This window comes from Acomys russatus, chromosome 25 (genome assembly GCF_903995435.1).
Source record: "Acomys russatus chromosome 25, mAcoRus1.1, whole genome shotgun sequence".
Classification (NCBI taxonomy): Eukaryota; Metazoa; Chordata; class Mammalia; order Rodentia; family Muridae; genus Acomys; species Acomys russatus.
The window spans coordinates 46664060-46687030 of NC_067161.1; the positions used below are offsets into that span (position 1 = coordinate 46664060).

The 22971-nt window shown below is 45.0% G+C and overlaps 1 protein-coding gene across 1 annotated transcript in view; it reads right to left on the reverse strand.

The window, feature by feature from the left end:
• The window catches only part of Dnah9 (dynein axonemal heavy chain 9), a 328265-nt gene that overhangs the window by 226574 nt on the left and 78720 nt on the right, over positions 1–22971 (reverse strand). The window contains 7 exon segments of the mRNA XM_051167603.1: positions 5420–5580; positions 6180–6419; positions 8538–8663; positions 9792–9944; positions 14360–14486; positions 14966–15096; positions 18230–19100. Coding sequence (XP_051023560.1) covers positions 5420–5580; positions 6180–6419; positions 8538–8663; positions 9792–9944; positions 14360–14486; positions 14966–15096; positions 18230–19100 — 1809 coding nt within the window.

Sequence of the window (22971 nt, forward strand, 5' to 3'; positions counted from 1 at the left end):
AAGGTACCGTCCTCTGGACCCTTTCAGAAACCAGTGAGAGTGGGGACAACATTAATTTTCAATAAGTAAAACCAACAGGGTTCTGTACACATGGCTTAGTGGTTAGCATAACTTGCTGCTCTACTAGGGATAGGAGTTAGGATCCCAGCACCTAGGTCACACCATGTGACTTACAGTCATTTGTAATTCCAGATGCAAGGAGTGAGGCATGCTTGTTGGGCCTCCGTGGGCACTCCTGCAAACATATTTGTGTCCACGCACATGCACAGATGATGATCTGCAAGTCTGTACCATTTGCTTATTTTCATTCTTGGGATCTCAGAGGAAATGATAAGAACCTTAGAGGGACATTCAGAGGAGTTTCTGAAGCTTTGTTGTTAACGGTAGAATTCAGTCATAACTCAGATGCCTCTGCCCAATGGTTACATCACATAAACTACGGGACATTAGCAAGCAGGCTGTGACTCCTCTCCTGAATTGTCTTAGAAGATGCAGAGGATATAAATGGAATATCCATGGGGAGATGTGAACAAATGGTTACCCACCCCAGATGAGGCTCCAATGTCCCCGTACCAACGTACCGTGTCCAATGACCACGTACAATGTCACTGGCATCCCACTTGACAGACCAGTGTATTTTTTGGGCCTGCTTAGAGACTGTGGGTGACGTGTTACCTACAGAATAAAGTAGTCTAGCCACTTGAGATTCTCACCCCAGCATGGATGACAACTTCCAGGAGCTCCATAAATGGAGGTCTCCCCTTTATGTTAACCTTTTACAATCACTATGCTTCATCACCTACAGGGTCATATGCAATTGGGGTGGAACTACTGAGTCAGAGGCAGAGCAAGGAGGCAGCAGACCAGAGCCTAAGGGTCCCTTGCAGGAGATGAAGCTGCTCTGATAAAGATCATCATTGGCGGCCATGTTCAGAAAAGAGCCACACAGCACCGTGTTAAGTAAAATGAGAAATCCCTGCCTCATAACACATCATGATATGATCTCAATTTCTGTCTTCAGCACCCACACACAGAAGGAAGTGGGTAAACAGTGACAGCGCCTATGGGTGACTTGGCCTTTTTTCTTTAATTTCTAAGGTTTTCAGCTTTTCTCTAACAGAAGCATGGAGGAAAACCTTCCAGACACTTTCTGGCTCTGCCCTTGTCCAGCAAACCACCTTCAAAGCCTCTTGCATCAATTATATCTCACCTACTTTCAGTTTTTCCAGAGAAATTAAGAGGTGCTCAAAAATTGATAAGCAGCTGATTAAAACTACTTAATATAGCACAGGGCAGATAGGGGCATTTGTGTGTGAAGGGGAGGGGAGGCAAGAGGAGGCAGGCAAGGAGCTCACCTAAGGCTAAGGGACAACCTAGAACAATTGCTTTTGTTCAGCCTGAGAAAACATTTCCATTTGGTTCTTCAATTTAGTGCTGTACCTAAGTCCGTGACAGCGACTGAGCCTACTTATATATTCAAGTCCCATCTGGGCAGTGGGAAGTTCCAAAGACACGGGCACAATCGGTCGGATGTGCTGTACACGGGTGTGCTTTTAATGAATGTGCAAAGGTTGTAGGGATCAATTGTTCGTTTGATTAATTCTTATGGCAGGAGCGAATTAAATGTCCCGATGCTGCACACACTAAAGGCTGAATGCGTTCTAAAATGTGACTTCCTAGGTAGAGATCAATTTTATTTCCTCTTCTGTTTCTCTGGGTAAAACATTTCCTAAGATAATAATTGCAGTCAGTGAGAAAGGGGGCTTATGTAAATATTCAACTATATACATTCTGTCAGTAAGGCACCTAATGCGCAAAATGAGGCCAAGGTTTATATTGTATTCGCCAATATTTGTAGCAAACCCTCCTTTTAAACTGTTATTTGTAATACCCCATGGAAGGGTGGTGGTGGTGATAAATCCCTGTTTTGGAAACACTTCACTGTTGAACTACTCTCCCTGCTCCCCCAAGATCATTTGGCATGAGCATACCATATTTGAGGTACCTCTAAATCCAAAGGTGCTAATTATCTTCTCCACTTTCAGGCAAGTGTCAAAATGCAGGGAAACAAGAGTCTTATACTTCCTATGACTGGGGATGATGATGTTGGTGGGTCAGAAGAAAGAATGCTATGGGGAAGCAGCATCCACACCCCAGCAGCATCCACACCCCGGCAGCATCCACACCTGAGCCTCAGAACTCATTTCCCTGCATGCACTCAGGGTCTATCCTGAGCGCCCATTACAGAGGAACACAATGTTAAGCCCTGAGAGCAGAACAGGACAAACCAAAGTCAAGGCTACCACAGGACAGGCAGTCTAGAGATGGAGACAGACATTAATCAAGTTGCTCAAACATGTAATGGCTTTATTATACTGCTTCAAGTAATATAATTTCCCTGACTATTAGCTCATATTCCATGGCAAGCCAGAAAACTCACAGTAAAACTAAAATGTGCTGCCAGATTTCTTTCTAATGATGGATGTGTTACTGAGAGTCAGAATTTTAAAAGATGCTTTGGGAGAATCCAGTCTTAATGTACCTTGAGTTCGGAAAAACTTCCTTCATCTGGAGGGACCGCAGAGGTAATGGAGTCCAAGTAAAACCCCAAGTCAACTTCTCCTCAATGTTGCCTCTTCTTATGATTAGCAACTTTCATTTTTAGCCACCATTCACTCACTCACTCATTCACTCATCCATTCATTCATTCATTAAATGCTACTAGGCACTGGTGATTTTGCGTACCAGGAAGATGGAAGTTTCCATCTTTGCGAAAGAGAATGCAAGCAGAGAAGTAGATCATCTCAGAAAGTGGGAGAAATTAGGAGGGAGACTGCAAAGGGTCCAATAAGGGCTGCCTGCGCTCTGTGCACATCAGATGGAAGAGGTTGCTTCTTAGAAATGGCAGTCAGGAAAGGATGAGGGGCCATGGTAGAAGAGACAGCCTGGAGGAAGAAACTCTAAGTTGGCATGAACTTCTGATGATAAGTAGAAAGGAGGGTTTGGGGACAAAGCAGGGAGAGAGGAGAAGGGAGATGGGCAGGGATAACAATGTGATGCAAAGACTTTAGAGTTTAGCTGGAGTGCAGCGGGGAGCCACTGAAGTCAGGGATGTGGCCTCATGAAGCTCACCCAAAAAAGGAGTCGTGAGAATAAAAAGGGAATGACTTGAGTGGAATTGTAGGTATAAGAGACCTTTCCAACTGGGCAGGAAAATGAATGAAGGATGTGAAAACCCGGAGGCAAGCAAGCCAAGACTCTTCGTCTACAGAAGATGCTGGGTATCCACGTTTTCTCAGTTTCATAAGCAGTGGTTAAAGTTTAAGTCACTTGAAAACGTCCACCAGATCTTTGGAAATGTGTTTGAGGATTTGGCTGCAAGGCAGATGATACTGCTTGAGATGAGAGCTGGAGGGCTGGCGGCGTGGCTCGGTTGGTAAAGTACTTATCTTGCACACGTGAGGACCTGAGTTCAATCCCCAGAATCCACACTTGTAATTCCAGCACTGAGGAGGCAGAAATAGGTGGATTCCCAGAGTTGTGTAGACAGATGACCCTACGTGGCAAGTTCCCAGGCCAGTGAGAAGCCCTGTCTAGAAACAAAACAAAGGAAAACCCCAATCCAAAATAACAGAAAACAGTAGAAAGTGCCTGAAGAATAAAATTCAAGGTTGTCTTCTTATTTCTACATGCATGCGTGTGAGCACACACACACACACACACACGCACGCACGCACACACACACATGCACACACACGAGGGAGGGAGGGAGAGAGAGAGAGAGAGAGAGAGAGAGAGAGAGAGAGGTGGGGGGAGATGATACAGCCCATGTTAACTCACAGTTTATAACAATCACCTTGCTACCTCTAGTACCCAGGTGAGCTACTCTCTCCAGAGAAGAGATGTTATGTTCAATGGTTGTATAAGCAAAGGGCACAGAAAACTAAAAAATAAAATAAAAAAAAATCTCAGGAGACCTAAAAGACCATATCTCTCATGCCATTTTGCCCATGCTGTCTTCTCTTCATGCCCACTCTGCTGTGAGACAGATGATACCATTTAAAATGGTAGCTTAGAGGGCTGGATAAACTTTTGTAAGGTACAATTTTCACCATTACCTACTGGATAAAGAACACATCTTTTACATTCTCTAGTTTGGTTCTGGTGACTGGCTGCCTTCCCCAAAGTCAAGAGTCTGCAACTCTGTCCAGGGTCTCTCATTTCCGTGACTTTGCTTTGCAATGTTTCAGTTAATGAAGATCTAAAGTTATTTCACTTGGGGGGATCTATTTTGACAATGTACAAATATGTTGTGTGTGGTGGCGTAGACCTGAGGAGGGATGATCAGACATTCATGGACGTCCTGAGCTAGGAGGCACTTTCTCAAAAAATCCAGACAAACAAAATGGATACTAGAGTCCCATTCAGCAACAAGAGTGGTTCACACACAGAGTTCATACTGCATGACGGATACCGGGAAAGCCTCCACCCTGGATCCAGCATGCCCTTAAGGTCCAGATCAGGCACTTTCTGGTTTTTGCTCAAACCCCTCTAGGCATCATTTTCTTCCTGCGGTGATGGGATTCTGTGTTCAGAAAGTATACTCTGTGCCCCGACCTTGGAAATTCACAGCCTTCCTTGAGGCTAAGGTCTAGGACCCTCTGTGCTTGTGCTACTTAAATTTTTATCTGCATGTGTTTTACTTCCCCATTAGTATTGGTTTTTAAGGGTAGGAAATATTTTAGTCAACTGGAAATACCAGTGTATGGCCAGAGTTTATTCGTATATGAAATAGGATGAAGGATGGAGACTTTGTACTCCCAAATCACTGAATGTACCTTAGCAGTTGTAAATATGTTCCTTAAAGTTTTGTATTCTGAGAATGAGGTAATGAATAAATGTGCCAGTTGGGAATGCATATGGTTTTAAAATGTGAGAGCTGGGGACTGAACTCAGGTCCTTGTATCTGCGGGGTGAGCACCTCACCAACTGAGATACTCCCCAGCTGCAAAACTTTTCATTAGGATTACTGCCCTATCCTCAGGGAGGAAAAAAAATCATGTACCATATCAACCACTACCTCCATGTGACAGCTCAGAAAACCGAATGCAAAGTCACTTTTGGTCATAGTTAAGCAATTGGGGTGTATTAGATCTGGTGTTGGGGTTCAGGAGTGTGCCACCACCTTGAGTAATTCCTCAAGAAAGACAGTGCTCATTGATTTCTCTGGGACTCATTCCAAGAAGACCACCTTACAGCCTTTCAAATTTTCTTTTACGGCTGCTGTGTTGAGTCAAATTTCTCCCCCCTGAAGCCATGTGAACAAATGGCAAATTATGGTGACCTTGATTCTGGATGACCACGTGGTTAGCCTTCCCAGAAATAAAGAGAACTATTGGTAGCTAGCACCAGCACTTACCTATCAGTCAATGGCGTGATGACTAGGCGAGGTGTATTTCCCAGGTATTCGTAGGAATATAGGAACTGGGCATCACAGATGTTGGCAAAGCAGTGTTTGGCCTCATCATCCCAGCGATGGCGTAGCTGTGACAGCCAGAGGAAAGCCTGGGCATTGTCAACCTGAGGAGGAGGCGGCAGCTCAGGTGGGTGAAGTATAGTGCTTCACAGATAGGTAGCCCCTGTCCACAACATGGAAGCCTCTGAGTGGCTCAGATGTTGTCTGACACTGGAGTGTGCAGAATGCTCGGCCCATAGCATAGGAAGCAGAGGCAGATGCTTCGAGCCTTACACTGGGGCTACATCCTCATGATAATAAACCCACGAGAGATTGAAAATGTTCTAAGTGGAAAATGAATTTGATCCACTTACCCTTCTAAACATCATAACGACCTTACATGGCGAAAACATTTTCATTACTCTATAGTCAGATAAAACCGTCTTACCTAACGTCTATTACGTGACTGTGTTGAGGAGCTCATGTTATTCATTAAAGTACAGTTCCTAATAAATACATATTGCTTTTCTACTGCCATCATGTCAAAACACCACAATCTGAGCCACCATAAATCAAGGACCACCCAATACTGTTGTGCTGGAAGTTTTGAAAGATAGCAGGAACTACCACGTTCCTCACCCACTGGATCTGCAGAGCCGGGGCCTATATTGGAGCTGTCCCATTCTACTTACAAGAGAAACATACCTAGAGGTACAGTGCTTACCTTTTGAGCAATCATCTTGGCTACCACATCTCGGGCATGAACATCAATGGTGCATATGGTCATGATCTTCTGCCTGTCCCCCTTGGACAGCTGCCCAATTAGCATGGTGATGAGGGTTTTGAGCTGAGCCACTTGCTTCTTGTAATACTCCTTCATGGCGTTCTCATAGCCTTCCTCCAGCCTGGCAAATGCAATGCCCACCTCCGTCGTCCACCAGATCTGACTGCAGGTCAGAGCCACCTGTGACACCAAGAGCTGCTTAGTAAAGCTGCTGCCAAGGCTGTTTCCAAGCAACCCACTCATGATGCAGCAAGGGTTCAGGACGTGACTGTGTGGGTGACAGGCCTCTTCCTTTCCCTCTTTTCTGATCATTGACTAAGGCAACCATATGCTCCAAGTCCTCAGAGATGTGAACTAATTACAATGCAAATGAGAAGAGCACATTCTGCTCTTGAAAGATGGATCCTGGTTGAGAACTGCCAAAGGCTGGCTCTGGCTGATACTGCGGTTTCTAGGAATAGCTCCAGGCATTGTTCACCTCTCATTTCCCAGAAATGGCACCTCTGCCCCATGTGGGAGGACAACACACTGACTGAGCATCTCATGGCACTTGGTCTTTGATCCTTTAGGGTCCCAAGTATTTGCAATTTGAGGCTGACTCCTTTTGGTGGAGGTCAGGGGGATAGGACCAAGATTCAATGTGGTCATTACACTTGTGTTTTTCAGAGATTAAACATAAACATGGAAAGGGGAATTTAAATCAATACGTCTCCTGTTGACTCTGGACTTGTTCATGGCAAATTCATCTTTCTGAGGACTTATAATGGACGACTTGGATACACTGTTCATCTGTAGTTCCATTGGACTTTGGAGACAGTGGTCTAGATGTTATGTATTTACTAGCAGGAGACATTATTTTCTTTTTAGTTCAAAACTCTAGTACAGGACATCTGCTATGACGAACTCTCATGGGAATTATTCCTTTCATGAAACAGGAATCAGTGTTGCAAGCAGTCCCATCCATTAGGTCGCCTGTGTTTTCTTGTGAGATTGCATCCTACTAAGGTTTGTTAGAGAAAGCCCCTCCGTATCAGTGCTTTATAACATGGCCCTGATGGGGCTCCTTTCTCTCTACAGCCCTATTTCTCCATGTTCTCTGTACTCAGCCCTTTGCTGCTTCATCAGACCCTTCTACCCACTTCCATGTGGCCCATTCCATTGCACTCTGCTGAAATGGCCTAGTTAAGTAATCCAGGGACAGACAGACTTTTCCCTTGTTTTGCTTGATCTTACAGAAGTAACTGGCAATTTGATACTGTTCTTCTGCTACCAACAGCTTGTTTTTCATTTCATGACCGTGGCCTGGACCTTCCTTCTGAGAAGACTCTTGGTTCCTTTTCTTTGTTGGCTCCTCCTACCTTCCCAGGCTCTTGGTGATGCTCAGGGAGCCGTGCTTCACTCTCACCACCAAATTCCTCATGGTCACTCTAATCTAATCCTGTGCTTTAGGTGACTACACTTGTCTACAATCCCCAGCTAACACAGCACCAGCACTTTCCTGTTAGTAAGACGCAGGAAGAGTGGTATACTATAGACAGATTCATTAATGGTCTTCATTTGTCTTTTTAACTGAAACCCTCCTGAGAAAAATGGGCAGAACTCAAAATCTGGCATCAATACAGTCTCCCTGATGCGGTCCATAAGAACTGGCTTCCAGTTTCCCAGATAGACACCATCAGATGCTTCCTGCTCCCTCCCCTTTTAGCCTCCCTTCCATCATACCCAGCTCTTCCACATTCCTCAGACACTGTGCTCTCTTTTGCTTCTGAACATCTGTCTATGCTCCTCCCTATATGGGGTGCTATTTCTCTCCATTATTTAGCTCCCTAACTCTTAATTCATACCTTAGCTTAAATATATCTTCAGAAAAAAAATATCAGACCCACCAGCCAGTTATAGATGCCCAGGGAGCTCTGAGCCTACACTATGATCATACTAGCCACATTTACAGTGACTGGGTTCTACAGGGCAGATTGCCTAAAACTGTCTCCAGTTGGGCATCCCCTCTCATAGTCAACAAAAAGCTGGCACATACAGTGTAAGGGGATGTGAAGACCTTAGTTGTTCACCTCTTCTTCCTATAAATAACAATACAGATATATAACCCAAATTTTCTAAAGCAATGACTGAATCCAGTCATGGCTGCCAACACCTCTGCTCTGTCTTCTGGCTCTTGCAATGGTCTAGGATTCAAGCCTTTCCTATTGTGAATTACAGGGTTGTTAGTTTGAGGCCCTTCAGCCTCAGAAGGCCCACAAGGTCTGAAAGAAACCCAGGAAAGTTCAACTGGGAGAATACCTGAGCTGGGTAATCAAAGAGCCACTGTTCCCTGGGCTTTTCCTCGTAGGCAATTACCCCCTCTGTCATCTCATGCCTCACGGTAGCTTTCATGTGATGAAGCACATGGTTCAACCATATTTCGACCTGAAAGAAGAGCTGTGTGTTAGACTTCACGAGCCTGAGAGGTCTTGATTGATACTCTCTGTTTTCTTTCACCCAGTCTGAGGGGGTGAAGCTCCAGCATTGTATACAACCCAGATAGTAGAAGGAGGCAAGGGTAGACATTTTGTATTTATGATCTTGGATGTGATGAGTGGGAGTTAGGCTAATGTGCTAATGTGACAACAGGTGAAGGAGTGGTAGAATGCTAATCAGAGCTCATACAAAGAGCCCTAAGTTGGATGGAGGCAGATTTAATCAAGTTGGTTCTCATGGGCTTGTCTACACAGCGTAGAGATGTTAGCTGGCTTTGTGCTTCTCAGTTGAATGCTTTCTGGTCTTGGTCTATCAAAAGATCATAGTCAGAATTTAACCTAAAGTTTGCAGCCACCTCCATGTAGCTGAGAACTTTGGATGGTTTTTTGATAGGAGAATTTCTCTTGGTGGGAACTTCTGAAAGACCTTGTCCAGGCCTTATTCTTCGTGGAAATTAAGCCCCCAGGGACAACGCTTGGCTGTTTCACTGGGAATAATGAGCAGGTCAGGACTTTACTTCAATGATGCTGAAGGACAGGGTGGGATGTAAGGAAAGAATTGTTCTATGATTCATGTGCCCGCAGTTGGATGTGAGAGGCCTGGAAATGTAGTGAGACTTCCTGGAGAATGGGGTGTATAGTCAGCTCTCTGAGGAAAAGAACTATGGGAGGAAGTAACTCTGAAGTATATTTGAAAAGAAGAGACATCTCAGAGAGGTGTTTCTGAGGAAAGTATCTGGCTCCAGATCCCCTCCATGAGGTACTCCAGGGGGAATACCTTAACCTCTTCTGTGCTGTCAGTTATGTTAAAATCTCCTCATAGATGACTGCAGTGACTGTGTGCATTTTATTTCTCCCAGCACTGGTCTCTGCTGAGTGAAGAAATATAAATTTTGACATATGTTTTTCTTAGGGATAAGAAGGCTCCAGGGGCAGCTCCAGTGTGGACCCCAGTCAAAAAAGGAAAGCCCCTCTTCCAGGTCACAAACTCTAGCCTGGGGGAAACTGATGTTCACTGAATCTTGTTTGAAGGGGGGGTTGGACATGGTGTGAGGAGGGGAGGGGGACTGTCACTTACCTGCCCATTGCAGTCACAGGGCTCGCTGAAGGCCACATATTCCTCTTCTTTGCTGTACATGCCAAGACTTGTCTTGGTTGGGTTCTGACTGGCATCTAACTGGAACTGCATCTTGGCCATGTTGTCAAACAGCTTGGAAAGGTGACGTTGAACCTGAAAATTGGAAGCAATGGCAGGTGATTTGAGAAGACACACAGGAAGCTGATCACAGACGTCTAGGGCCTGACAGGGAACAACTCTAGCATAAGATAAAAGGGTGACCACCAATCATGTGGAAGGGCGGTTGTAGCAATTATGGAGGTATGAAGCTAGAAGCCATGCCAATGGGACAGACATGACCAAAGGAATATAAAACTAGTGATAACAGTGCTGCCATTGTAGTTCCATTATGGGAGCCAGGGTCCACTCCTGAAATCAAAGAGGAGCAAACAGGAATGAGTGCAAGTGAAAACAAGCACTGACATGTTTAATGTTTTTAACAAGAGAAATCATTACTACTTGGTTTTGCTTTCATTTAATCAACAACAATAACAACAACAACAATAACCCACAAGCTCTGTCAATCAAAAGATGGGCTGGTACAGAAACAAAGGGAGCAAACTCAAAATCAATTTTCAGCAGTATTAACAGCAGGAGCTGCTGTTTGGCTGTGTTGGAGAAGCTCTCACCCCTGGCTTGTGGTGATGCCAAAAGGACAGTTCCTGTTCAGCGAAGCATTGCAGTGCTAACAAGGCTGTGCTGTGTTTACTCTTTCAACCAGTGCTTTCTAGGAATTTCTCTAAAGAGTTCAACTGGCACAAACAATTAAATTCAGTGAAGGTCTGAAGAATGGCATGGAAGTGAACTAAGAGCTACAGTCAAAGAGAAGAGGGTTTCTGCAGCCAAAGGCAGCAGACCTCAGTTTACATGTGTGTGATGAACCCAGAGGGGGCAGATCAGTGGAACAGAAATGCTCTAAAACATCATAGAAAAAAAATCACAATTACAGAAGCCACTGTTTCAAGATAGGGGGGAAAAACTCATCAAATGTTACAAAAAATGACAAAATAAAGCAAATTCATAAACAAAGACATGTTTTAAGCACTAATATGAATTTTTTTATTTCAACAGACATCTAGGTTAAAAGGAATTATTGCCACTATGAGTTCTAAACCAACCCATTCAGTCACTCACACAGAGGAGGGGCTGGGAAATATCTTTCCTATGCTTCATTCCCTAGGGTATGTGAGAGGTGGATTCTTTAAAGATTTAATAGAACCAAATGAGAAGTAAATACTTAAGAATAAGTACTTGGGTACTAAAGATATAGAAAGGATGGAGGTGGTCTGACCCCTTCTACACATGGAATTTGTACAGCTGTAAACAGAAGGCTGATATGATATGTAGTTCAGCTCCACTGTGCCTGGGCTACTGGGGAAGGGATTTAGTCTCCAGAATTAAAACAGAAGACCCATAAGTGCAAAGATGATGTCCCTTTAACACGTACTTTTTATTAACAAGCAGACTAGGAGCCACTGGAGCTGCTGTTTGGCTCTGTTGGAGAAGCTCTCTCTCCTGACTGGTAGTGATGCAAAGGGACAGTTCCTGTTCAGCAAAGCATTGCAGGGCTAACAAGGCTGTGCTGTGTTTACTCTTTCAACCAGTGTTTTCTAGGAATTTCTCTAAATCCAGAAGTCAGGTCTCCAAAACACAAGGTTACCCAACACTACTTCATTTGAGATTGTAAAACAATAGTCATATTATGACAATGATATACAAATGTTAAAATGGAGAGAGACAGAGACAGAGAGACAGAGACGGAGAGAGACAAAGAAAGACAAAGACAGAGACAGAGACACAGAGAGAAAGCAGATTAACATGTAATAATTTCTAAGATACACAACTCATAAAAAAAAGAACAAGGCACAAAACTAGTGCCACATGCCTGCAATCTTAGTAGGAAGGGGCAGGAGGACCACAATTTTGAGGTGAGATGGGACTACAGAGTGACACCCTGCCCACCCCAAGCCCCTAAGATCAAGTGCAAACAGCTTTGTGCAGCATGCTACTTTCTGCGTGAGAAAGAATAGGTGATGGGGGGAACATATCTGCGTGGGTACAAATGTGAGCCTGCCCATCTGTGCAAAGATGAACACAGGAAAGATAAATCAGGACCCAGGGAAACTGGTCAGCTATGGGGACAATGGAGGGCAGATAGTGACGGTGGGAGACAGACAGAAGAAGGAGGGGCACTCCTCAGACATATGTGTCTCTTGACATGGTGTGGCTCTTGGAATCAAATCAGTGTTCTGTATACTAAAAGAATAAAAACAAACTGCGTAGATGACTTTAAAAAAAAAAACACAAATAAGCAAAAAGGCGAGACAAATAAACCCCTTCCTACTTTAAATGAATGACAAAGTCACACAGAAGGGAGGAAAGGAATTCTGCCAAGGGACTTCTCAGTCAAGTGCTCAGGGTACATATCTTCAGCCCGAGGTAAAATTAAAGCTCTCTGAACTCATCTCAGATGTGAGTAGAGGGAGCACTCTGACATTTAGGGAGAGACACAGACTGCATGGTCAATGGCATTGGGTCTCATAGTGTGGTCTCGCTTGGAAAGCCTTCAAAAGGCAAAGCCCCATCTGGAACCAGGAAATCAACCCTGGGGAGAGACTGAGAGCCTGTGCTTGGAATAGCCCTCCCACGGGTTTCTGCTACTACCTCCAGTTGGAGGGCTGGTGTCTGCTGAGCCCAGCACCAATGGAGCCTCACCTAGTGATTCAAAGGCTCTAAACCATGGAAGGCAACTGACTCCAAGAAATACTAGCCTATCTGGCCAACAACCTGGGATTCCTCATATATGCTTTTTTTTTTTTTTAAGTAAATCACCCTAAGGCCCAATCAATAAAATGTCTCAACTTATAGGCACCATTTTTTTTCTGATCTGATCTGTAATTGACATTCATATACATAATAATTGTACAGATTTCTGGGACCTGCTGTGACACTCCAACACATCTATGCAACAAATATGATCAGGTCAGGGTGGTTGGTAGGACTATCATTTCAAACATTGGTTCTTATACTGGGATTATTGAAATCCTATTAGCTTTTAATATATATATATATATATATATATATATATATATATATATATAAACTGTTGTCTACTGTAGTATCTTATTGTGCTATAAAATTTCAAAAAGTTACCCAATTGTGCCACATCCAGCACCCTTCACCCACTAGCCATTCCCCCCACCCCTCAGGCAACCACTGCCCTCCTCTCTACTTCTATGAGATCAACTTCAGCTCCCACATGTGGCATTTGTCTTTCTGTGACCCATTCATATCATTTCACATCACAGCCTCCAGCTCCATGCATGCCACCTTGCCAGTGACAGAATGCCATTCCTCTTTATACAGCTGTCACTCTTGACCGCGAGTGACTAGATGTCTTGTCAGAACCAGATCAAAGGCATTCCTGACAGAAGCTTAACCTCATGCTCCTTTGCAACTCCACTTCTGTTTCAGCAGCTGGGGAATGGGTGGTGGTGGTGGTAGTGGTTGGTGTGGTGATGGTGATGTTTGGTGTGGTGGTGGTGGTGGTTGGTACAGTGATGGTGGTAGTTGGTTGGTGTGGTGATGGTGGTGGTGGTGGTGGTAGTGGTTGGTGTGGTGATGGTGATGGTTGGTTGGTGTGGCAATGGTGGTAGTGGTGGTAGTGGTGGTTGGTACGGTGGGTGGTGGTGGTGGTGGTGGTGGTTGGTGTGGTGATGGTGGTAGTTGGTTGGTGTGGTGATGGTGGTGGTGGTGGTAGTGGTAGTTGGTACGGTGATGGTGGTGGTTGGTTGGTATGGTGGTGGTGGTGGTAGTGGTTGGTGTGTGTGGTGGTGTGTGTTTGGTGGGTTGGGGGGTGGGGTGGTTGGTGGGTGGGGTGGTGGTGGTTGGGGGCTGGTCTGATGTATTTTGCTGTTAATTCTCCCGCCCCCCCACCGGGCGGGCCGCGGAATAGAGGTGTGGCTCCGGTCCTGGGCTGAGAGAGAGAGAGCGCGAGAGAGAGAGCGCGAGAGAGAGAGAGAGAGAGAGAGAAATCATTGGAGGATGAAGAAGACCCAAGGGTCTCGAGAGGAGACAAGTAGAAGGCCGCCATGGGTTAGCTGGAGGAGAAGCACATGGCTGGCATGGATGGAGAATCTGGCCCAGATAAAGAACATTAGCAAGTTTTTGGGATCATGGATGGGAGGTATCTTAATAGAAGTTATTGGAAGCAGATGGCATGGGATTGAGGCAGGAATCCTATGTCTTCCCCACTATGGAAAGTAGTTTAGAGGATTGATATCTGCCTTACCCCAGGTTAACTAAGGCTATTTTAAAATATAACAAGTGTCTGTGTCTTAATTGATTCTGATAATATAGAAAATTTAAAAACAATAGGTGGTGGTGATGGTGGTGGTGTAGAAAGATGGAAGGGGCAGAGATGCTCAGGGTAACACAGATGTGAAATGCTTGCCTCCTCACTGAGGAGGAGGCTCCTGCTAGGAGTGCCCCAGCCCTTTGGATGATCTTGAGTCTGTTACCCATTTTACCTGTTGTGGAGCTGTGCCATTGGAAAGGATGTCTAGCAGGTCAGAGGAGGACAGGAAGTAAAACCGAGGGAAGGCGAGCCTCTTGGTGTCTAGGTACTCTGCTAGTGCTTTCTCACACAGGCACAACCTGGGGGCACAGAACACGGGCTCTCATAGTTTGGTATACTTGGCCCCAGGCTACACACATATTACCTAAATGCAAATCCAGTCAGACCTCAGTGTCTGGGAATTCCTCATCTGAGGGTCTAACCACCTAAAGATTGAAAAAGTACTTGGGAATTTTTTTCATGTGTTTGAATACATCCAAATAATTTTGGTCATCAATCCCCAAATTAAACAATATTACCAGTTGCAAAGCATTTACATTGATTAGGTATTGTAAATAAGCTAGAGGTATCATGTAACCCATGAGAGGGTTACACAGGTTAGACACAACTATATTTTGCATAAGGAACTCCAGCAACTGCATACCGTGCCCTACTTTACCTAAACCTGTAGGCAAAGCAATGGGAAAGTACGTTCTCGCTGGCGGGTGGTTAATAAAAATAAGACACGGAGAAGGAAAGGTTGCTTCCTCCCCCCAGGTGGGGCAGCCAGCCGACCCACCTGCTCTGTATGTCCTCCAGCTTCGCATAGAGACCTGACTTGTTTGTGGCTTCCACCACATTTGGGGTTTTCTGAGCATCATGCAGCAACTTCCTGAAGTCAGAGTCAATGCCTTCAAATCTCTTAGAGTCCTACAGATGAAACATACAGAAAATGATCATCAATATCTGTCTTGGATTGGCCCTTGCAGTCATCTGCAGGCAGAAATCAGTCCAGTCCCATTATAGAAAAATCACAGCTGATTGACTGCAAAGTTGTGTAGCCCAGGCCCCGTGGATACAATCTTCATCACAATGTTTGTGCCTAAGGCTCTGGGATTACTGCGGCAGAGAGTCCTGGAGCCCTACAAGAAGACCATCAAGACCGGCAGATCTGGACCGAGGCGGGGCCTGCCCAAAGTACCATACCAACCAAGGACAATGCATGCAGTAAAAGTAGACACCCTAGTCAGACCTAACCAATGGACAGCGCATTCTCCACAGTTGTGTGGAGGGCGGGGACTGACTCTGACATGAACTATGGTGCCCCCTATTTGACCACTTCCCCTTCGTGGGGAGGCCCGATGACACTCAGAGAAAGGGTAAGCAGGCTATTGGGATGAGACCTGACAGGCTGTGGTCATGTCCCCTTCTGTCACAAGCCTAGGGGAGGGGAATAGGGTGAAAGAAGGAGGGGGGAACAGGAAGATACAAGTGAGGTGATAACAATCAGGGTGTAGCCTAAATAGATTATTTAAATTAAAAAATTATTTAAAGAAAGAAGAACCAAGGAGTTTGCAACTCAGGAGTTTGCTCTAAGCCCTCAAAATAAAATTTAAATGTAATAATAATGAGCCTATCAGTTTAGCATAATATATTTTTATCTAAAAATAATTTTACAAAACCCAAAACCACTACAATGAGAACACAAGTCACACCCTTCTGCTCTTTCAACCTCCAATTTGCTGTACTCATCTGACATAACACAACGCATCATTGTTCCACACTGGCTTCTGCTTCTGGTATACTTTGCTCTGACAGACTGTGCAGAATCACAGAAGCTCATGTGTGTTCATGGAGAACAAAGGTCAAAAAGCCAAATAGCACATATAATTTCTAAGGTCATGTGCACCTTGTAGTCCCCTAACAAAGTTTCAGAGACTCCTCACACTTACTCTAATTGTCCAATAAATTGTTTCAAAGTCAAATAGGCAGTAGATTGGATGTGTTTTCTTCGCCCCCCCTCCCGTTTCTTCTTTTTGGTTTCTTGAGACAAGGTTTCTCTGTGTCACCTTGGCTGTCCTGGACTTGCTTTGTAGACCAGGCTGGTCTTGAACTCACAGAGAGCCTCCTGCCTCCACCTCCCTGAGGGACGGGATTATAGGTACGCACCACTGTGCCCAGCTTGGATGTTTTTTTCTAGATCTATAGAAATATTTGTATGGGGGGCTGGAGAGATGGCTCAGTGGTTAAAAGCACTGGCTGCTCTTCCAAAGGTCCTGAGTTCAATTCCCAGCAGCCACACGGTGGCTTTCAGCCATCTATAACAAGATCTGGTGCCCTCTTCTGGCAAGCAGGTGTATATGTAGGCAGAACACTGTATACATACATAATAAATAAATCTTTTAAAAAAGAAATATTTGTATGACCAAATTTTTTTTCTCAAAGGTGTCACTATGCTGTCAAAATTATTCAGTGTCATTATTCTCACTGTGTTGCTAAAATGAACAAAAAACATCTCTAATATATAAAAAGCATTTTGGCTTAACTATGGAACCTGGTAAGAACAAATGGTGTTAGTATAAACAGCAATCACAATGTTATATGTTGTGTGCATTGCTCTAATGGACTTTCTGAAGTAGGTGCCTGTCCCTATTCACATGTGAGGAAATGAAGGCATGAAGACATTATGTAATTGCACAACATGGGAGGACTAGGGCTGAAGCCAAGTCCTACTGTCCTCCTCTCGGTAAACCACATCCACTGCCCAAGGAGATCATACAACAAGAGTCATGCGTGGAGTACATTATAATCCCCTCCCAATGAGGTATTTTGATTTGGCTGAAAATGAAACGGTATCAAGGTGTCAGAAGTATGGAACCATACTTGGCATGAATGTTCAAATGAAAAGAGCCAATCAGAAAACTGGAATGACCCTGGGAAAAATTATGTAAAAACTATGCGTATACGTGTGCAAAAGTTGGGAAATAGTCATAATAGATAAAAACAGTTACTAGTTAGGATGTAATGTGACTTGGTTCATTTCTGTTACATTTTTAATAGGAAAGAAGTGTGGGCATTTGCATGCTGTGTGCACAAACCTGTGGCACTATCCAGAGAGCAAAGTCTTTAACGTTTTTCATAAGAGCTTCCCCAAAATCCCCTTAAAGTCTTGCTCAAAGTCTGCACCTATGTCCTTTGCCTCTTCTAACTAAGCCTATTCTTCCTCGATTGCTGGTGTTTAGGAGAAATAAAGTCTGGAGCTGGCTTTATTACAACCACAGTGCAGAATCGCTCCCTCTTCATTTCTGTTGCGAATGTCGGCCTTTAAGCCACCTTATTGCACTAGCATGCTTCTGCAGGAGGAGCTGGCAAGCTGCAATGCCGGGTGGCATGAGCTTCAAGCTCTCAGGAAGGCCTGGACAACTGGTGACATTTTAGAACCGAACGCATTTGTCAGCAAAGAATTGGCTGTACTGAATGGATACAGAAGAAGTCTAGGGCTAAAGAGGAGGGATGAGGGTCCACCAGAAAGGGGGGGGGTTGGGTTAATGACACATTAATTAGGGATAATAATGAGGAGGGGCAGGCATGTGGAAGGGAATAACGAGTGCATGTGTTTTAGGCAAATCTGCTGCAGGTCATTAGCAGAGAACTGGTATCTGGCGTGCTAGTGTCAATTAACAGTTTGCAGTATGGTCCTGCTGCCTGGGGAGGATGCTCTTGAACTTGCCTGGCAACAAGACTCAGTTTCTTTGAGTACTTGTGCTGTAGGACCTATGAAGTGGCTCATGAAGAGCCATCCCTGAGCTACAGCAGGTGCTACCTTCTATCTCTTTCCTCACTCATACTTGAAAATAAAGTTTAAATCACTCCTTCCTTTCTCTTTCACATGTAAAGGCAACTGATTGCAAGCATGTTACCATTTTTTTGGTGTTGGGTCAGGTCAGCAGTTGTAGGAAGTACCCTCAGGTGCAAGGAAAGGAACCCCAACACTGTTGGGATGGGATGCTCTTCCCTTTACTTGGACCAGAAACTAAGGAGCATAGGACTTCTGGGAAGGTACCTGGGGTAGCTGAGCCCGGATGTCTTCCGAGCCAATGAATATGCTCTCCAGGTGCGACCAGGTACGCTGCACCTCAAACCAGATGGTGATGACTGAGTCAGCCGTGGACAGCCTCTTCTGCCAGCTTGACACTTCCTCCAGGAAGAAAGCAACATACTTGGACATCATCAGGTTCTGAAGCTGCACTTGATTGTCCTCCAGGACCTCAATGAGGTCCTCGTCCGACTGCAGCAAGGGTATATGGGTTCGTGTGTGGGGCTCGTACTGGAACTCCATGCTGGCCCAGGTGGTCTGCAGTTCCTTTAAGGTCTTCTCCATACTCATCTCTTTGACAGCTCTATCCACGATGTCGCAGACCTCATCCTCGAAGTGGTGGAGCTGGAGCTGTAAGAGATGAGCCAGGGTAGTGTCTTGATCCAAGGTGAGGCTCACACCGGTGGCCCGCATCAGCTGCTCCCAGTGCCGCTCCCGGATGGCAGGGTTCTGCAGCTCGGCCACAGCCCTCAGGGAGGTCAGGGTGTTCGACACTGTGTTTTCCAGGCCCGTGAATGCATCCCAGGCTCTGAACTCCTTATCCAGGTTCCGGATGTGCCGGGCGAACTGCTTGCACTCTGAGTCCATGGCCTCCACACTGATGTTTCTCCAGCTGGTGGCCTCCCAGGCCTGGATACTGGAGGTCACCATACTAACAGTGTCCCAGAGCTCCTTTAGCTGACAGGCCTCCTTCCTGCACTGCCTCAGCTGCTTGTAGTCAGGGACGGTGACTTCAAACAAATCAGCTGACTTGGAGATGGTGGCCATGGTGGACTCCATGTGCTGGATCTCCGAGTGCCAAGCATCCAGCATTTGATGTGGATTGATACTATCAAACCTAGAAGGCACAACATGGCCCCTTGGTAAGCAAGGCACACAGGGCTCAACTCCTGGACCCACTAAGGCAGCATCTGCTGAAATGCTCAATATCCCAGGGCAGAGGAAAAGCTCCTAACATAGATGCTCATCTGGGGATGAATGGGGTGGAGGAGGCACTAGAAGGGAGAGCTATTTGAGAACATCAGAGTGTGGGGGCACATGTCTGTCATCCACACATTTGGAAGACTGAGGCAGGAAGACCCGGAGCTTGAGGTCACTGTGGGCTCTATGGTGAGACCTTGTCTGAAAAACCCAAAACACAACAATCATAAAAGAGCAATACCATGCTTACACCTCTTACCAAATCCAAGAAAAATTAAAATAGACCTGTCATTATGTACTTCTTCATAATTAATCTTAGGGCCTGTATCCAGGTCTCCATGAGACAGCTCTGCCTTTGTCCCCTGTAGGTCAGTGCTCTCTGCCTTTGGGTACATGTTAGGAGCATGTTAGGAGTTAGAAGCTGCAAGTTTCCTCTGAACAAACATCTCCCAGATCACTTAAATCAATGTCCTAGCTAGGGCCACTACTAAGACACCATGACTGAAAGCAAGTTGAGGAGGAAAGGGTTAATTTGGCTTATGCTTCCACATCCTAGTCCATCACTGGAGGAAGCCATAACAGGAACTCAAACAAGGCAGGAACCTGGAGGCAGGAGCTGATGTAGAGGCCATGGAAGGTGTTGCTTACTGGCTTGCTACCCCTGGCTTGCTCAGCCTGCTTTCTTAGAGAACCCAGGAGCAATGACCCAGGGGTAACGCCATTCATAAGGGCTGCTCCTACCCATCAATCACTAAATAAGACCACTCTCTATAGGGCCTACAGTCCGATCTTACAGGGACTTTTTCTCAATTTAGACTCCCTCATCTATAATCATGATAGCCTAGGTCAAGTTGACATAAATCACAGAACAACTGAACTTTTGCCAACTTGACACACAAACACATCCCCATTAAACTAAAACCTTCCCTTTATAGTCTATCCCTAAGATAACACATAAATAATCATTAAATAAAACATTTTACAAAACTAAAAAGTCCCATATTCATACAAATTTAAACTTTTAAAAAGTTGCATCTTTAAAAATATCTATGCATCTTTAAAAATATCTAGTCTCTTTTAAAATCTAAAATCTCTGTAAAACTCTAAAATCTTTTTAAAAGATCAAAATCTCTCAACTGTGGGCTCCTATATAATTGAAAATAAATTAAAGGCTTTCTTATTTCAAGAGGGAAGAACCATGGCACAGTCACAATCAAACCTTCATTCCTTCAAAACCATGGCACAGTCACAATCAAACTTTCATTCCTTCAAAACCGGGCCCGCTTGGGTGACTCTTACACTACCAGTCCAGCTGCCAGCACAAGGCACAACCTTGGCCAATTCACGAACACAGTTTCTGTTTGCTAACTCTGAGGAAACACTTCCCAGAAGATTTCACCTCAGTCATGCCAGTCTCTCCTTAATCACAGTGGATTCTTCAGCCCCAGCTCACCAGCGTCCATTGTTCCAGCAAAACAAAGGTTTTATTTAGTGGTTCTGGTCACTTGTCAATCAGGGCTGATTCTTTAGTGCTAGCTGACCAGTCACCACTGAGTTCACACCAAAGGCCCAGTGGAGTCTTTGCTTCCCTCTGAACATCACAAGCCAGGCCTCTGTTGTCTTCCAAGCTCCTACAGACCAGCTGGCTGAGCTTTCGACACTCAGCGGCATTTTTAGCCTAAAGTTCTAAAGTCCTTCCACAACCCCTTCAGAACAACATGGTCAGGCTTGTCACAGCAACATTGTGTTAGCCTGGCACTAACTTCTGCTCCGGTAGGGGTCACTACTGCTATGATGAAATGCTATGACCAAAAACAAGTTGTGAGGGAAAGGGTTTATTTGGCTTACGCGTACACATTGTCATCCATCACGGAAGGAAGCCAGACAAAACTCAAGCAAGGCTGGAACCTGGAGGCAGGAGCTGATGTCAGGCCACAAAGGTGGGAGGGGTGGGACGTTGCTTACTGGTTTGCTCACCATGGCTTGCTTTCCCTGCTTTCTTATATAACCCAGGAGCAATAGCACAGGGATGGTACCACACAGAATGGGCTGGGCACTCTCCCATCACTTTCTAATTAAGAAAATGCTCTACAGGTTTGTCTACATCCAGATCCAATGGAGGCATTTTCCCAATTGAGGTTTGCTCCTCCAAGATGACTATAGCTTGTGTCAAGTTGACATAAATCTAGATGGTATGATCAGAGTCATCAAGGGGTCCAAGGAGCAACAGCCTTCAAGCTTTCTCCAGTATTCTGATATCCTAAGGTAGTGTCCATGTCCACAGAGGAGCTCCTACCTGTAGCCTGCATCAGCAGCAGCACCAGCACCAGCACCAGCATCAGCACCAGCAACAGCAAGAGCAACAGCATCAGCACCAGCAACAGCACTGGCATCGGCACTGGCACTGGTATTGGCATCATCAGTGTTGTCCTAACTTAATAGAACCACTGTAAAACTGAGTTCAAATCCCTAAATAATTTGTTCCCTTTTCTTCACTGCCTCAATCTAGGCTCCTTGTCTTCCTCTTGGCTATCCCCACTCTCCTCCATCTGTAAACTTTCACCGATCCTTGGGCTGCTCCCTCCTAGCAACTTCTAACTCTGCATGTGACTTCCTTAAGCATGATACCTAGTTTTATCTCTTTGCTTCATGTTCTTTTCCCTTTTTATTGAATGCCAAAAGCATATACCCAGTTGGAGATGGCTTCTGATCCTTGAGTGTTAACACTTTGCACTGACACTCACGGCATGCTTCAGGACAAAGCCTTTCCTTAACAGAACAGCTTCATGTGCAAAGGGCTCACAGGGCAGTCACATGGTCGGGGGCATGGATGACCTGAGTTTCAAGGGACCTCTGCTTTCCCTTCTCTCATCTCCTGTTATCGTTCCTTTCCATTTCCATTTCCATTTCCTTTCCATTTCCACTTCCACAGAAGGCTTTGCTTCTGTGTGCTGAGGTAGATATTTGGGGTCCTATGACTTAATGGAGAATGAATACATTCTTCTACCCTCTGGACAGGGCCTCAGAGGCTCCTCAGGAGGATGATAAAAGGCTACAAGAGACTAGAGAACTGGTTACTTCCTTCTATGTACTGTGTATGATTGTTTACTGAGAGGCTATGGAAGGGTGGAAGGGAGGACGAGGATGCATGCAGACTCCCTTTCATGAGCTTTCTCTTCTTCTAGTTGTCTCTAGAAATATCTGCCATACAAGATGGAAAGAACACCTAAGTAAACCCATTCACCTGAGCTGCTTACTGTTTCCTCCCCATCACTGTTCAGCTTAGTGACAGTCACACACATGTCCACACACACACATACATACACACACATACACACACATGCACATACACATACATACACATACACAATACACACTCATACACATACATACACACACATTCACACACATACACATGCACACACACATATACACATATACACACACTCATACACAAACATACACACACACATACACACACTCATACACACACTCATACACATATATACACACATTCACACACATACACACGCACACACACACATACACACACACACACCTTTTCATTAATGTCAAATTCCTTGCTTGCACATTCTGCATGCAGCCTGCCTAATTCTTCTGAACTGGTTTTGCCTTGTGGACTGTGGCCACCAAGACATGTGGCTGAACACAATGCACAGGTCCGGGCTAGCCTTTAGCACAGAATACTGGGGTGGTTTTCAGAGCGAGCCAGCATCCTCTCTGGAGTTTTCCTTGCCTCCTCTGCAGCAAGCAGAAGATAATAGACT